Here is a 14,868-nt window from a genome sequence, read left to right on the forward strand (position 1 = left end):
TTGAAGATGATAAGACAAAATGATGGCTGAAAACAAAACAAAATAAAAATGCAAAACAAGAAAAACAAAAGATCCAAAACAAAAACTGGATGACTGAATGTTATGAATTAACACAAATATCTGCACTGTAGAAATTTCCATAATTTACATCACTCTGACGGCACTGGAGACAGTAGGGTGGTGTTCTTTAATTTTAAATGACAATGAAAAAAATCACAGAGCATCAATTCATGTTCTGCACACATATTTGACACGGACCATGAAACAGAAATTTTTTTTTTTTACAAATCAAAATAGAATTTCCATTGTTTTTAAGATAACACTGTGACTATTTGAACTTGGGTAAAGCATTGGGCAAAATGTTCCAGGACGTACAGCCAAAGTTCTAGCTCTTGTCAACATTAGGAACCAAGACACTTAGGAATTCCCCTTGCACACTTAAAATTCTATTTTTTTATTAGATTATACTGAGGCTGACTTAATGAAATATGATACTGGGAAAATGATTATTCACTCATAATATCACGTTTAGTAATGCTGCAAGTACAGTTTTGTCTCACACACCATTGTGTGTATTAGTAAATATTAATGCAGCTGTGACACAATTAAATAGTCTATTCCTTCAGATTCATACTCATACCATAAATTTAGGCCAGCTTATAACAGTTCATTACTAAACTGGAGAAAAATAAAAATGGACTTGGAAAAACAACTTGGCTGTTGGTCATTTATTCCGAAAGCAGCTATTACAATCAAAACAAAGGAATGAAACTCCTAACTAGTTAATACTTGTAGACATTTTATTCTGTATCTTAAACCACAAAGCATGGTTTTCTTTAAAATTGTCAAGGAAATACCTGTAATGAATGGGGAAAAAAACATGAATATATCTACCATGGGTTGTAATGAAAATTAAAGTTCAAAACAACATAAAACTATGTAAAACAGTATACATCTTAAAAAATGTAGAACACAAATCTGCTTGAGAGACATTACCTACTACTTTCAACTGTTTCTCATGATAGGATTTTCAAGCTCTCACTCATCGTGCTAAGCATGTGAAACAGTAATATGTAGTAAAAGAATAGAGGCCAGAGCCACATACTCCTCACGGTCCCAAGCTTTGCTACACATTGGTATCACCTGGGAATCTTTAAGAACTACTGATACCTGGTTCTCACCCTGGACATTCTGATTTAATTAGCATGAGGTTATGACCTAGACATCAGGATTTTTAAAAGCTCCCAGTGACTAATGTGCAGCAAAGTTCGGGAACCACTGCTCTGTTCAAATTCTTTCAAATTTTGAAAACTTAAAGTTATTATGAATGCCCTGGGTACTCCATACCTAGCAGCAATATGCACTTCACGAGGCCCTCAAAGCTTCAAGTTGCACTGGGCGGGTGGGTCAATGTGCTGGTATAATGATTTCCCATTTACTTAGTGCTTCATAAACCTTTGACTGAAGGTTCTTTAAATGAAATATTGACTTCCTAAACAGGCCAAAGGATGTTGGTGAGGTAGTATCACGTCTAACAGAGGTTTAATGCAATTAAAAAGTTCCAACGAAGCCTATTTCCCCTTGCTAATAGCTGTCTTCAAAGTGAGGGCAAGTAAATATCTAACTGAGATAAATGCCAGAGGCCACTGGAACTGAGGGTAAAATCACCATGGCATTGTTGGGTGACAAGCAAGACTTTTCCGTTTACCTTACAGAAGCAGTTTCACAAAAGATCTATTAAAGGGACCACTGAGTCCAAAAAAATGATAAGCTATGGAAATTACCCAGACATAGCAAAGACAATGAACATAAAAGATAAGCATAGGTGGCCTAATAGAATAGAAAACAACACAATGGTACTAAACAGTTTTTTTTAAGCATTCATATATATTCTTCAATTACATTCTCTGAAGCAGGCACTTTGACTCCCATTTACAGACAAGGAAACTGAAGTTCAAGAAAGAGCTAACAACTATTCAGTGGGTGGGCTAAACACCAAAATCTTTTGACTTCAAATGTCCGTTGCAGCATATTACAAAGCCTAACTCTTCAATTAATTAAAGTCCTTTGAGATAAGTGTACTCTGACATCCTTCAATTACATTTAACTTATTTGCTTAGATTCCTAGTCTTTTCATAGAAAGAAAATAATTTATTTTGGCTGAATAGAGAGCAAGAGCAGATAAAAGTCTCCAAGGAAACCTAAACAGGTCAATAACTTTCAAGGTTAGTTTTTAAATTTTTAAAAATTGGGTTTAGTTTTTAAAAGACACCAGTGAAAAATATTACTTTAAAATGGTGCTGCAATGATGAAAATTTTGCAAGAAAAACTAGAAAATGACAAGAGAAATACTATATAAAGCAGCACTAGGCAATAGGATTTGTCAGTCACATGTACTGTGATCTGTAGCCCCAAAAACAATGGTATTAAATTTTTTTTTAATTATGAAAATAAATGGCAAGTAGAAAAATGAGATTATGTGTTTTTCCACAAGCACAAATTTTTGGCTAATTTATGTATGTTATCACTCAAAAATGGTAAAAATGGCAAATTTTTAAGCTATTAAGGTAAATTTATAAAAAGAAAAGCATGTGATTTTATACAGAGCTAGAAAGAACAAATATAATTCTCAGGAAAATTACAGAATAAAGATAACCATATAACTCAAACATTTGTTACATGATCTTGGTCTCCATTATTTCTCCAACTTTTTTCCCTATATGTGACCCAATCTCCCTACACACACCTTTTTACTGGTCTTCCTATTCCCTAGGCCTGGAATCCTCTACCTACATGGCTCACCTCCTTACTTCTTTCAGGTTTTTTCTCAAAAATTTCCTTCTCAGTGAAACCTTCTCTGAATCACCCCATCAAGTTTCAATATCTTCCATATTTCATAAACTCTCTTCCCTACATTGTTTCTTCTTACCACTTAATCACTCTCTAAACTACAGTTATTTCTCTATCTTGTCCACTAGACATAAGTTCCACAAGGGCAGGGATTTTCTGGTCATTCTTGCATACCTAATATCTGAAAAAGTAGATTGCATATAGTAGGTGCCCAATAAATATTTGTTTGATAAATTAAATTAATTTCCTGTTACATGGTGAAATTATTAAAATAAATGAAGGTGAGAAAACATGGAGAAGACAAGAGAAAGGTAATCTGAGAAAGTGTTACTTGACTAGGTAAAAAGGAAAAAATAATATACAGCTTATGCTAATAATCATTTTTAGACGGCAGAGAAAATAAAGTCCCTTTGTTTCAGAAAAGTGAAGTAGCCACCTCTAAATGCAAGTTTAGTAAAATGCTTAACAATGCCGTATAGTATATAAATCTACAGTTCTTTTATTATGCTATCCTCTGGATAACATAGCTAAGGAGATGCAGTTAATCTTTCTTTAAGAAAATTCTAGAGGAAATGTTGTAAGGGAATATGAATATATAAGAAAATAGAATCTGTTCAAAAGCCTCGAACTTAAATCTATGCAAAAGGTGTCACGGTTGTTCTATACCTATAAAAAACAATACTTACATTTGACTTCAAATAATTCGAAAAGTTCAAAAAAGATCCAAAGAGAAACGTCTCAGAGAATATTTTATTTGTATGACCTCTATAAACAGGTAAGCTTCTCTCCATACAGAGAAATTAGGAGAGTTAAAGAATACTTTTTTAATAGACATTTCCAAATTGGTTCTCAAAGGCACTCAAATCATTTCTCCCTATAAAATTTCTTCTGGCTTTGAGGAAAAAAAAGGTAAAACAAATTGCAAATATCATTAAAACTGATCATGAAAAGTTGTGATTTTCCTCATATGTAATGTTATAATCTCAAATATCTATTCCATTACATCACTCATGAAATTCCTTATTCTAGTTATAGCTTTTTTTTTCTTTTTATGGCTACCTTATTTACTAAAAGTGAAACTTAATAAAGGAATAATTTATTTATTCATGTAATTTACACAGCTCTGAACTCAGACTACATGGTAAATCTAAAGGAATCTGGCTATGATACAAGGCACTTACAAATTCCTTTGTGAAATTAATCAAATAAGCCGAAGCTTTAAAAACTTAATCTAGGGGCGCCTGGGTGGCACAGTGGTTAAGCGTCTGCCTTCGGCTCAGGGCGTGATCCCGGCGTTATGGGATCGAGCCCCACGTCAGGCTTCTCTGCTATGAGCCTGCTTCTTCCTCTCCCTCTCCCCCTGCTTGTGTTCCCTCTCTCGCTGGCTGTCTCTATCTCTGTCAAATAAATAATAATAATAAAAAAAAAAAGAAAAAAAAAAACTTAATCTAAACCTTAAATGTCTGCATCATACAATTCTGACATTATGAAAAGTATTTTAGAGTAAACTCTAAAAGAAAGTGACACACATTCCTTTACAATTTATGAGATATAAATATTTAAAATGTCATAATATATCTGAACAACTTCATACCTTTTAATCCAGTCAGTTTATGTTTATAATTTATCCTATTCAGTGGAAGAAAAATGCTATCTATATTCATTAAGCTATTCATTGCAGTGTTATCTATAATAGCAAAAAGTTAGAAACAAATTATTTGGCATATTAAGGAAATGGTTAAGTAAACAATGGAATATCATCTCAATGTGGTACTATGTAGCCTTTAAAACAACTGGACTTACTAGGAGAACTTGGGAAAATATTTGACAAGGTTAACTGGACAAAAACATCAAAAAATTTTAAATAGAGCACAACTATGAAAAATACATACACATATGGGAAAAACCTGTAAAATGATAATTCTTTAAGTACTGGGATTATAAGTGAATATCCCTTTACCCAGTTTACTATCACGTTGTTACCCTATTTTTCAAAAAAAGAAGTAATGAATTGCTCAATCTATATCATAAATTTCTTATCATTCATTCACTCACTCATGCATGCAACTCCTGTTTATTGGGCACCTATTATATGCCAGACAGTGTTTTAGGTGCTGGCCAACCAGACAAAGACCCTGCCCTCACAGAGCTTACATTGCAGTATGGGAATTAAGGAAACAACAGAATTTTAGAGAGTGGAAAGTGCAATGAAGCCAATAAGCATAATGAGAAAGATTAAGAAGCGTGGTAAGGAAGAAAGTCTACTCTAGATGGGTGGTCTGGGGAGACCTCTTAGAGGAAGGGACATTTGAGCTGCGATCTGAATGACTATGAAGCCCTGGCTACACAATGATGTGGAAGAAGACAGTTCAAGCTGCCACTTTCTCTTCATTTGAATCTCAGCCTCAATTATCTCAAATTGCTAGAACAAAGCCCCTAAAATGGAAATGGCTCAGTGTTTTGAAGGGTTAGAAGGAAAGGTGAGAGGTCTTCAAGTGGGGTCAAAGCAATAGGCAAGATATCATATCACTAGGGCCACCTATGCCAAAGTAAGGAGCTTGGCTTTTGTTCTGATTGCAATGGGCAGCCAATGACAGGCACACAGATAAACTGTGTGTATTTTATTAGTATTTCTTATCAACAGAAGTCATATCTGTGTAACACAAAATATTGAGCATGAAGTGTGTCCTGGGTTAGAAAAAACAGTAGCACTGTAACATTCTACAGCCTGGGCCAGTAATTTGCAAGGCAGATTGGAGGAAATCAAAGCTGCGATAGAGGGGCGCCTGGGTGGCACAGCGGTTAAGCGTCTGCCTTCAGCTCAGGGCGTGATCCCGGAGTTATGGGATCGAGCCCCACATCAGGCTCCTCCGCTATGAGCCTGCTTCTTCCTCTCCCACTCCCCCTGCTTGTGTTCCCTCTCTCACTGGCTGTCTCTATCTCTGTCAAATAAATAAATAAAATCTTTAAAAAAAAAAAAAAAAAAAAAGCTGCGATAGAAACACAGAGTAAGGACCCCGAACTTAAAGGGCTGCACTCTGAGCAGGAACATTTACAAACACTAAGACTTAGAAATATAACCCTGGGGCGCCTGGGTGGCTCAGTACGTTAAGCATCTGTCTTCCGCTCAGGTCATGATCCCAGGGTTCTGGGAACAAGCCTCACATCTGGCTCCCTACTCAGCAGGGAGTCTGCTTCTTTCTCTCCCTCTGCCTTCCTCTCTCTCTCAAATAAATAAATTAAATAATCTTAAAAAAAAAAAAAGAAAAGAAAAGAAAAGAAAGAAAATAAATACAGGTCCTGAAGCAGTAGACTTTCCAGGTAAGAAAACAGCAGCCTGGGGCACAAAGAAAAACGCAGAATGGACTAGAATGTTTTATTTATAAAACATACTGGTTAGGAGCTATTCCCAGTTTCCTTAAGTAAAGATCAGTCAAATCTTTAGCTTTTGTTGTGTATGTAAAAAGTGATACAGTTCTTATTGAGGTGGATTCAGTCACTCTCAACAACATCTTTTGTCATCTTTAAGTCTCCAGTTAAAAAAAAATCCTTTTGAGATTTGCAACATATGGATGCTAGCGGACCCAGTGAATCCTTCCCGACGGTTAAAGATCCTCACGGCCAAACAGACCAAAAACAGGTAAGCAATATCTATTACAAAACTATCTACAAAAGCTTATATCTTCTGTGTGTAACGTGTAACAAATGCTCCTACAAAGGTCCTGGTTGGGGAGTAGGGGGAAGTGTAGTGCTCAATGATAAGTAAGAATAAATAATAAATAATACATTCCTTAACATTAGCAAAAACTCCTCTTTAATGTAAGGCCGTCTTAATAAAAAATGTAGAACACAATAATTCACAAATAAGGGGTTTTGCCTCATAAGATCAATAATTCTGAAATATTTTGTTTCTCTATGTAGAAAAGTATTTTGCTTTATTATCTAGAAATAAACTAAGTTTTTTGTTTTGTTTCGTTTTCTTCTAAAGTTGGCTAAGCCAGGATTCTGACACTTTCCTCTTTAATATTAATATGTATCAATTGGACAATGTGATATTTTAGCTCTGGTTAATATGTCCTTTTTCTTTGAGTCATCTAATATTTCCCATTTTATTTTGTCCTCCCTGAGTATAAAGCTCCATATCAAGAGTGTCAGTTAAAACTCATGCAATGCTAACTTTGGTCAGAAGGAAATACTTATTTTTGGTCCAAATGTTTTACCATCTATATTGGGAAAGGAAAATTTGTTCCTCAAATAGCATTTTAGAATCTGAAAATAATGGAGCTTCTCAAAATGATACTAAAAACATTTAAACCTTTTTATAAAACTGCCAGATAATTTTTTCTAAATTTCCTTAACAAGTAAGACAACTTTTAAAATAGAAACATAAGGGGGCGCCTGGGTTGGCTCGGTTGTTAAACGTCTGTCTTCAGCTCAGGTATAATCCCAGGGTCCTGAGATTGACCCCTGCGTCAGGCTCCTCGTTTAGCAGGAAGCCTGCTTCTCCCTCTCCCACTCTCCCTGCTTAGTGTTCCCTCTCTCACTGTCTCTCTGTCAAATAAATAAAATCTTTAAAATAAAATAAAATAAAATAAAATAAAATAAAATAAAATAAAATAAAATAAAGACATAAGCATTATACATTTCTATTTGCAGATGTAAAATTCCAATAGCCAATTCTTAAAAGTCTGCCATGTTTGAGTTTAAAACTATGATTTCTGTGTTATTCAAAATGCTTTTATAACTATTAGCAATTTTGTTTCTCAACTAAACACTTTTCTCATAAAATAATAAATCAGATTCACAAAATAAATGTTCCATCTCAAGACTTATGTATGACATTCATCTGCAGAATCTAGGAAAAGACTACCTTATGTGTTTTGAAATATTTACATATAATTATTTTCTAAAATATTTAACTGAAATACACCTCTTATAATTAATTATTCAGATCTGTTCAAAGTTAGAAAGTCAGTAATGTTGTTTATCAATACATTATTATGTAATATAAATTTATTAACATTTTCTAAATCAATAACCAAATCTATAATCAATGATTTCTAAATCAATAAATTTAAGGTAATATAAATGTAAATGTAAGGTAATATAAACGTCAGATTAGGGTACTAATCTGGGCTACAAAATTTACAAAAAAAATTATTAAATCGATTGTTACTGTTATAGAACACATGTATACTTTTGTGTCTGATACTAACTCAAACTAAATGTTTATCTCAAATTGAGAAAATCCAAACTATACATTTCAAAATCAGCGTTTTATGAAAAAGCTCAATCACAGGATCATTCAAATAGTAAGCTAGCTAATAAAAGCTTATCAAGAATACAATTACAGTGTAGCTAATAAAACAAATTAAACAGTTCTTAATGAGTTAACAATCAGCCTTTATGTAATGTTTTAAAGCATACCAAATGCTTTTCACTCACTTGCCTCATTATCTCACAAATAAATGCACAGGTAGAAAGAATGGTGGGCAGTAATGAGGAACCGGGGTTTCACTAGATGAGCCTTTTCATTAGACAACCAGTTGGCAAAAATTATAAGCACTCATTATTTGCAACCATAACTTAATTAGGGGACTTTACAGAACAAAGGAGTAATATTTCAAGTATTTTAAAAGAAAGGAGAAAAGTTGGTTACCTTGTTCCAAGTATAGGTAATTTTTTTAAAAGTAGAAGAATGAGTCATAATAGTGGTGGGGAGACAGACAAGAAAAAAATAGCAATTAAATTTGCTCCGGAAGAGGAAAGGGAATGGAAAAAGTACAAGGAAATAAGTATAGATTGTACAATAGAACCTTGAATTGGCAGACAATCATTCAAGGATTTAAGAAAAAAGGCTATAGCTGACATGGTAGATAATTAAGATAGCTTTTAGAAGTAACATTTAAGAATGACTATACAACGGAAGCATAATTGTAGAGAAATATTCTGTTTTCCTTTTAGCTATTTCTGTTTAGTTTTTAAAGGAAATACTAAATAGAATTGCAGTTTTGTTATTAATTTTAAAAATTAATAAATTATCTCATTATTTTATCTTCTTTTTCTTAATGGAATTTTCATTTTGATTCTTGCTATGGTCATAATCTACTCATCTCTCCCTTACCTTAATGCTTTTTAAACGTTTATTCTATTATTATCCTTTCCTAGTTACATTTAATCTGCAAATTATGACTTCTAAATAGCCCTCAATCTCTAGGTGGTCTGAAAATCTGGGTCTAAAAAATATACACTAAGTGAAATACAGCATGCTTAAAAGAATTAACAATATATAAATAAAACTACTAATTCTGAAATTATAACCCTTAAAAGTCAAAAGCAGCAGTTCTACATTGTAATCTCACTTTCCAAACATATGTATTGGCATGGAATCATAAACTCATTAAACTCTTCTCAGAAATTTATACACAATGTTTAAAAAGTTTGAAAACACACCATTAAATTAAGCCATGTCAGTACAATATTAAGATAATCAAGTAAGAAGTGGGGAAAATTAGGCAAACATACTAATTGTCACACGTCTCTCTAAATTAATATCTCAGTAGAAACCAACCTTTCTTTAAAAGCCACCCTCTTTAGTTGATATGAGGACACACTCTCTGGTCCAAATTAAAATTACAGGGCCTTACAAATGTAACTCTCTGATGCAGGGTGTTGATAATGGAGGAGCATATATGTGTATATTGGGTGGGGGAGAGGTCAGAGGGCATATGGGTATCATACTTTCCATTCAATTTTGCTGTGACCCTAAAACTGCTCTAAAAAAATAAAGTCTACTATTATTATTAAATAATAAATACAGGGCCAAGCAATTAAACTGGTCAAAATACAATCCTAGAAATTTGGGTTGTTATTCAATAGTAATAAGGCCATGGCAAGGAACATATGTTTTGAATGTCTGGAAATGTTAAAGCTATTAATTTTTTACCTTCCAAAATAATACTTTATATTAAAATATAAGTTTTCGATAATTCTTTTTTTTTTTTTAAAGATTTTTTATTTATTTGACAGAGAGTGACAGCCAGTGAGAGAGGGAACACAAGCAGGAGGAGTGGGAGAGGAAGAAGCAGGCTCCCAGCAAAGGAGCCTGACGCGGGGCTCGATCCCAGAACGCCGGGATCACGCCCTGAGTGGAAGGCAGACGCTTAATGAATGTGCCACCCAGGCGCCCCAGTTTTCGATAATTCTTAAAGAAAAGAATGGCAGATCTGTGATACATTCTAGGAGAGCTCAGGAAAAAAATTTAATGTAAGAAATAAAAACTGTTCCAGATTAGCTTTTAAAATCACTAAAATATCAATTAGCTTTTCCTGTAAAGATAAGTTTTTTGTTACAAATAAAAGAATATATGTGATTAATTGTTCCAATTTAATATATTTGTTAGCATGTATAATTTTGGGCGACTCAGATATGTAAACATACCAATATGTTATATGACTTAATTATCTATATTCTTTAAAAATAAAAAGAGATGGAAAGAAAATAAACAAAAAAAGAAAGTTCTGCGTGGCTGCTTCCATGGGAGAACCTCATTTACTCCTCTCCCTCTTCTCCCCAGATAGGCTAGAAAAAGGAGAGAAAAGGAGACAGGTAATAAATAGACATAAATATGGAAGCAACCTAAATGTCCATCAATGGATGGATGAAGAAAATGTGCCATATATACAATGAAATATTATTCCACTATAAAAAAGAAGGAAATCCTGTCATTTGCAATAACATGGATGGACCTTGAGTGCATTATGCTAAGAGAAATGAATCAGAGTAAGACAAATACCATATGATCTCACTTATATGTAGAACAAACAAAACAAGCCAACCAAGCTCATAGAGACAACAGATTGGTGGTTGCCAGAGGCAGGGGTGGGGGGCAGGGTGTGGTGAGCAAAATGGGTGAAGATAGTCAATGTGTATAAACCTCCAGTTATAAAATAAGTAAGTCGAGGATGTTAGGATAGAAGGTGACTATAGTTAATAATACTGTATTGTATACTTGAAAGCTGTTACGAGAGTAGATCTTAAAAGTTCTCATCACAGAAAAAAGTGTGTAACTATGTGTGGCAACAGATGTTAACTAGACTTGGTAGACTCTAGAGTAGTAATCATTTTGCAATATATACATATATTAAGTACACCAAAAACTAATATATGCCAATTATATCTAATTTTTTAAAAAGACATAAATACAAGAAAAAAGAAAAGAAAAAGGAGAGAGACCCAAGGAAAGAAAAAAGGACCAACTGCTTTCTTCTTTCCTGGCAACTGGCAATAACAAAGAAAAAGACAGGGGAAAAAAAGGAACATTCCTTCAAGTTCATGTTTCTTGTCCCTCCTCCTTCCCCAGCTCTCATTATCACTGTTTTAAAGTTGCATATTCCACGTTCCTACTCTGTGATACAGTTCAGTGTCTGAGAAGAAATCCTTCCTCCTGGGAGGGTTGGTATAGTAAGGGAGTAGTAGGGATATGGGTGGAACAGCAAACAATGTAGAGGTTCATCAAATAAAGAAACTCTAAATGTGTGTTCACAGTCATAAACTAAACCTACATCCTATGCTTCAGAAACATTATGGGATGAAAAGTTTTTGTGGGTCACCCTGGAATCTACAAACCCTTTAACATTGTTTCTGCAAAAATTAGTATATAAATAAATTAAATTTTGTTAAAACTTATATAATATGTAAATGGAATAAATGCAATTTATATATAAACAAATTTAAAAATCCATTTATAACTTGAGAATTGCCTATATATTTAACAGCTATCACAAAGTTAGCTATCTTCCCCACAAGAAGCCAGTGTTGGTTAGAGAGCTCAGAATAATAAGGTGTTCAAAGTAGGAATCAGGATCACAAAGATGGAAAACAGTAGTTTTTAATTCAACAGAACAGGATTTTAACAGTGAAAAATACTGCTCTGGGAGGAAAACCAAGACTACCATAAAAAGGGAAATGCAACCTACCTGTGGAAATAAATAAGTACCTTAGAGTAGGTGCATTTTGGTCATTGGATAAAGGGAATTCACACTACAGAAGAGTGGTGAACAAGATAAGCCATATTCTGCATCTGTTCCATAAACCTGACTTGCTTTTTTATAGTTTATGCTCTTCTAAGTCCTCATCTGTGATTTTTTAGTCACCACTGAGTTTTGAAAGTTGGATTGAGTATGAGGGGACAGGTGATAAGGAAGATTACTTTAATGAGGCTATACCCCTCAAGTGGTAGCCAAAATGGAATATGGAAGATATTTAAGAATCTAATAGATGCAACATATTCAAGTAGTCTTTTCTCTTATTTTGGTGATTTATTCCTATAAAATATTTCTAGAAAATTGCTTCTATTTAACTGCAGGATAAACATCTTATTTTGTTAAATGCATGCATGGACACATACACACATCTCTTTCTCACAAACACATACACAAATCAACTGAACTTCAATATTTCACATTTTTAACTGCAGAACCTATATATATATATTTTTTTCTAATTCTCCATTCATTCACCTAAGGAGCACGAAGTGTGGAAAAGGAATTTAAAATTCATTCTTGCATTTTTTGTAGTAGTTTGGGAGCAATTATGGTCACAGTGACCTATATGGTCTGGTTCACTGTCTTTGTGCCTATTTTCACCTTTTAATGCCAAAACAGAAAACTGATCTCTAGGATGCCACCATACTAATGACTTCTGACCTGTAATCTAGTCTCATTCAGTAGCATAATTTTCACTGAAGAAACTGGAGTATGTTTAGACTCTGTATGTTTTAAATCATAGCATCATTTGTCTTGCTCTTGGTAAACTTACTGCCTCTTTTATGCCTTCCTAAAGAAATTTCGAGAATTGTCACACTACTTTAAAAAAATAAAAAGACTGAAAATGATTATTTGGTAAGCTGAAATTTTCCATCATCATTCCCTTGTGACATACTATCTCCTAGAATTCCTAAGTAGGAGCAATGTTCTCATCATCAACTTTCTGTTTCACCATGAATAATATTCTTCTCACTTTTGCATTTTCTCTGCAGAGACCATAGAGACAACTGAAACCAAATATACCAAAAGGAGCTACATTTTCACCACAGTTTACAGGAAGAAAACAATAGAGTAATATATGTGTTTGCTTGGGGCAAAGAAGTGGCTTTTTGCTTCTTGTCCTATGATTGATTACCTTCTGAGGGAGGTGATAGTAATCTTACACTGATTCTTGCCAATAAAATAACTTCTAGGTAGGAGGGGAGTCATAAAAAGAATAAGAAATTAAATTAAAATAATAAATTATAAGAAAAGGGAGAGAAATGGGAAAGCATTGAGAAGGCCATGATAAATAAAATTAATTTCCCATAGAATTTTTAGGTAATAAAATGAAGCAGTCAAGGAGGAATATTAAAAAAACTGTCCTGGAAGAAAATTAACATCCAGGAAACAGAAAGGCCTAGCTAGAGTTGCCATCAATACAATGGCATTGTGGACCAGGAAGTACAAAAGAAAATGTGGAAGTCCCTATTAGGTGTTCTACTTCAATATGCAAGTTCACTTGCCAAAGAGTCAGCTGAGAAATAAGAAACACTAAAGAATATTTACAAATAGTTTTGAATAGAAACCCATAGTTCTGAATAATTTTAGCATGCATTTTCCTACCCTCCTATTCTATTGAAATAAAATTTAAAAACCAATACAATGTTTAAATAAATTTTCATTCATATATGTAACATAAGGGGCTATATTCATTTGCCTTACTGCTTATCACTTGTGGGTAATAATTTAGGAATTAGAGGTTATCCAACAGCTCTTTCTTCCGTACCACTACAATATTATTTACTAAAATTAGAAGGTATAGCACTGTAAGTAAAGATAAAAATGCGATAGAATCAACGATCCTCTAATTTGAAGACTTTTTTATTTCTTACCATGTCTTTTCCACCTATGACCTCTTATTGACATGCTGGTTACTGCATTTCTTGATATTCTAGAGGAAGTTGGTGTGATTTCAACTTGAATACACCTTGTACCCTCCTTACTAGATTTCATGGCACCATGAGGCAATGAAGCCTTTATGGCATTAGCAACCTAAAAAAATATATATATGGTTTAAGATTGGTATTAACAGATGTGTTACACCCTTATATAAAACAAAGTGCCAAATTTTAAAAGGTTTTTAAAAAGAATACTTTCTCCAAGGTATTTCATAAGATGATATATAAATCTTCTAGAAAAAGGAGTAAGAGCTCAGAAGGAACCAATAGTTGAAAATAATATGTAAATGATGAAATTTAAAATTCCAAAACATTGAAATTATGTTTCCAAATGCCTAATGCTAATTAATAAATGCAGCTCTAGCATGTTAAGAACATTCTTATAAGTTTAAAAGACTATTATCAGGTATCTAAGAAGCTAGCTTAATGAAATTCTCAAATTATATACACCTTTTCAAGCATGAAATTTTCCTAGTATAACAAAAGCATGAATCACTCAGTTTAATGACATTAATGCACTAGGAATGGCTACTTCTCACTTTATAGTTCTAAATCGAGAAATTTTAAATTACAAAATTTACATAAACAAGTGAGGCACCTACCAGCAATGGCTCTGGATATAATTCTAGCTGAGCTCTGTATATAATATCATCCAATGCTTTTTGAGCTAAATCCCATTCTCCATTATAACTGTAAAATTAAATAAAGGAAGTATAATTATTTTCAATTAATTCTATATATTTGAACAAAATAAAATGAGAAACTGTTTACTGAATAAAGTAACAGATCACATTAGCACACTGTTTAGCATTCCACTCTCCTTAAAACATATTTTATATCTTTGAATTCCTTTCAATTGTATCTGAAAGCCTATTAATAGCAAAGAAAATTGTATAGATATATATTTCTTCTCTAAAGAACATGTCTATTTATAGACCAGATATCAAAAAAGTGAGGCAAGCTCAAAGCATTTTACACTTTCAAAGTAGGTCGGAGCATAATAAATTATATACCTTAGAATAATGTTCAGA

The 14,868-nt window shown here is 33.3% G+C and overlaps 1 protein-coding gene across 3 annotated transcripts in view; it reads right to left on the reverse strand.

Moving 5' to 3' along the window:
- Window positions 1–14,868, reverse strand: part of FAM126A (family with sequence similarity 126 member A) — a 97,787-nt gene that overhangs the window by 7,776 nt on the left and 75,143 nt on the right. For all 3 annotated transcript variants that reach the window (XM_019801871.2, XM_034669117.1, XM_034669130.1), the window contains 2 exons: window positions 14,440–14,527; window positions 13,772–13,931 (listed from right to left, as the gene is read on the reverse strand). In XM_019801871.2, coding sequence (XP_019657430.1) covers window positions 13,772–13,931; window positions 14,440–14,527 — 248 coding nt within the window. The remainder of the gene's footprint in view (window positions 1–13,771; window positions 13,932–14,439; window positions 14,528–14,868) is intronic.

The sequence above is a fragment of the Ailuropoda melanoleuca genome, chromosome 1 (assembly GCF_002007445.2).
Source record: "Ailuropoda melanoleuca isolate Jingjing chromosome 1, ASM200744v2, whole genome shotgun sequence".
Taxonomy (NCBI): Eukaryota; Metazoa; Chordata; class Mammalia; order Carnivora; family Ursidae; genus Ailuropoda; species Ailuropoda melanoleuca.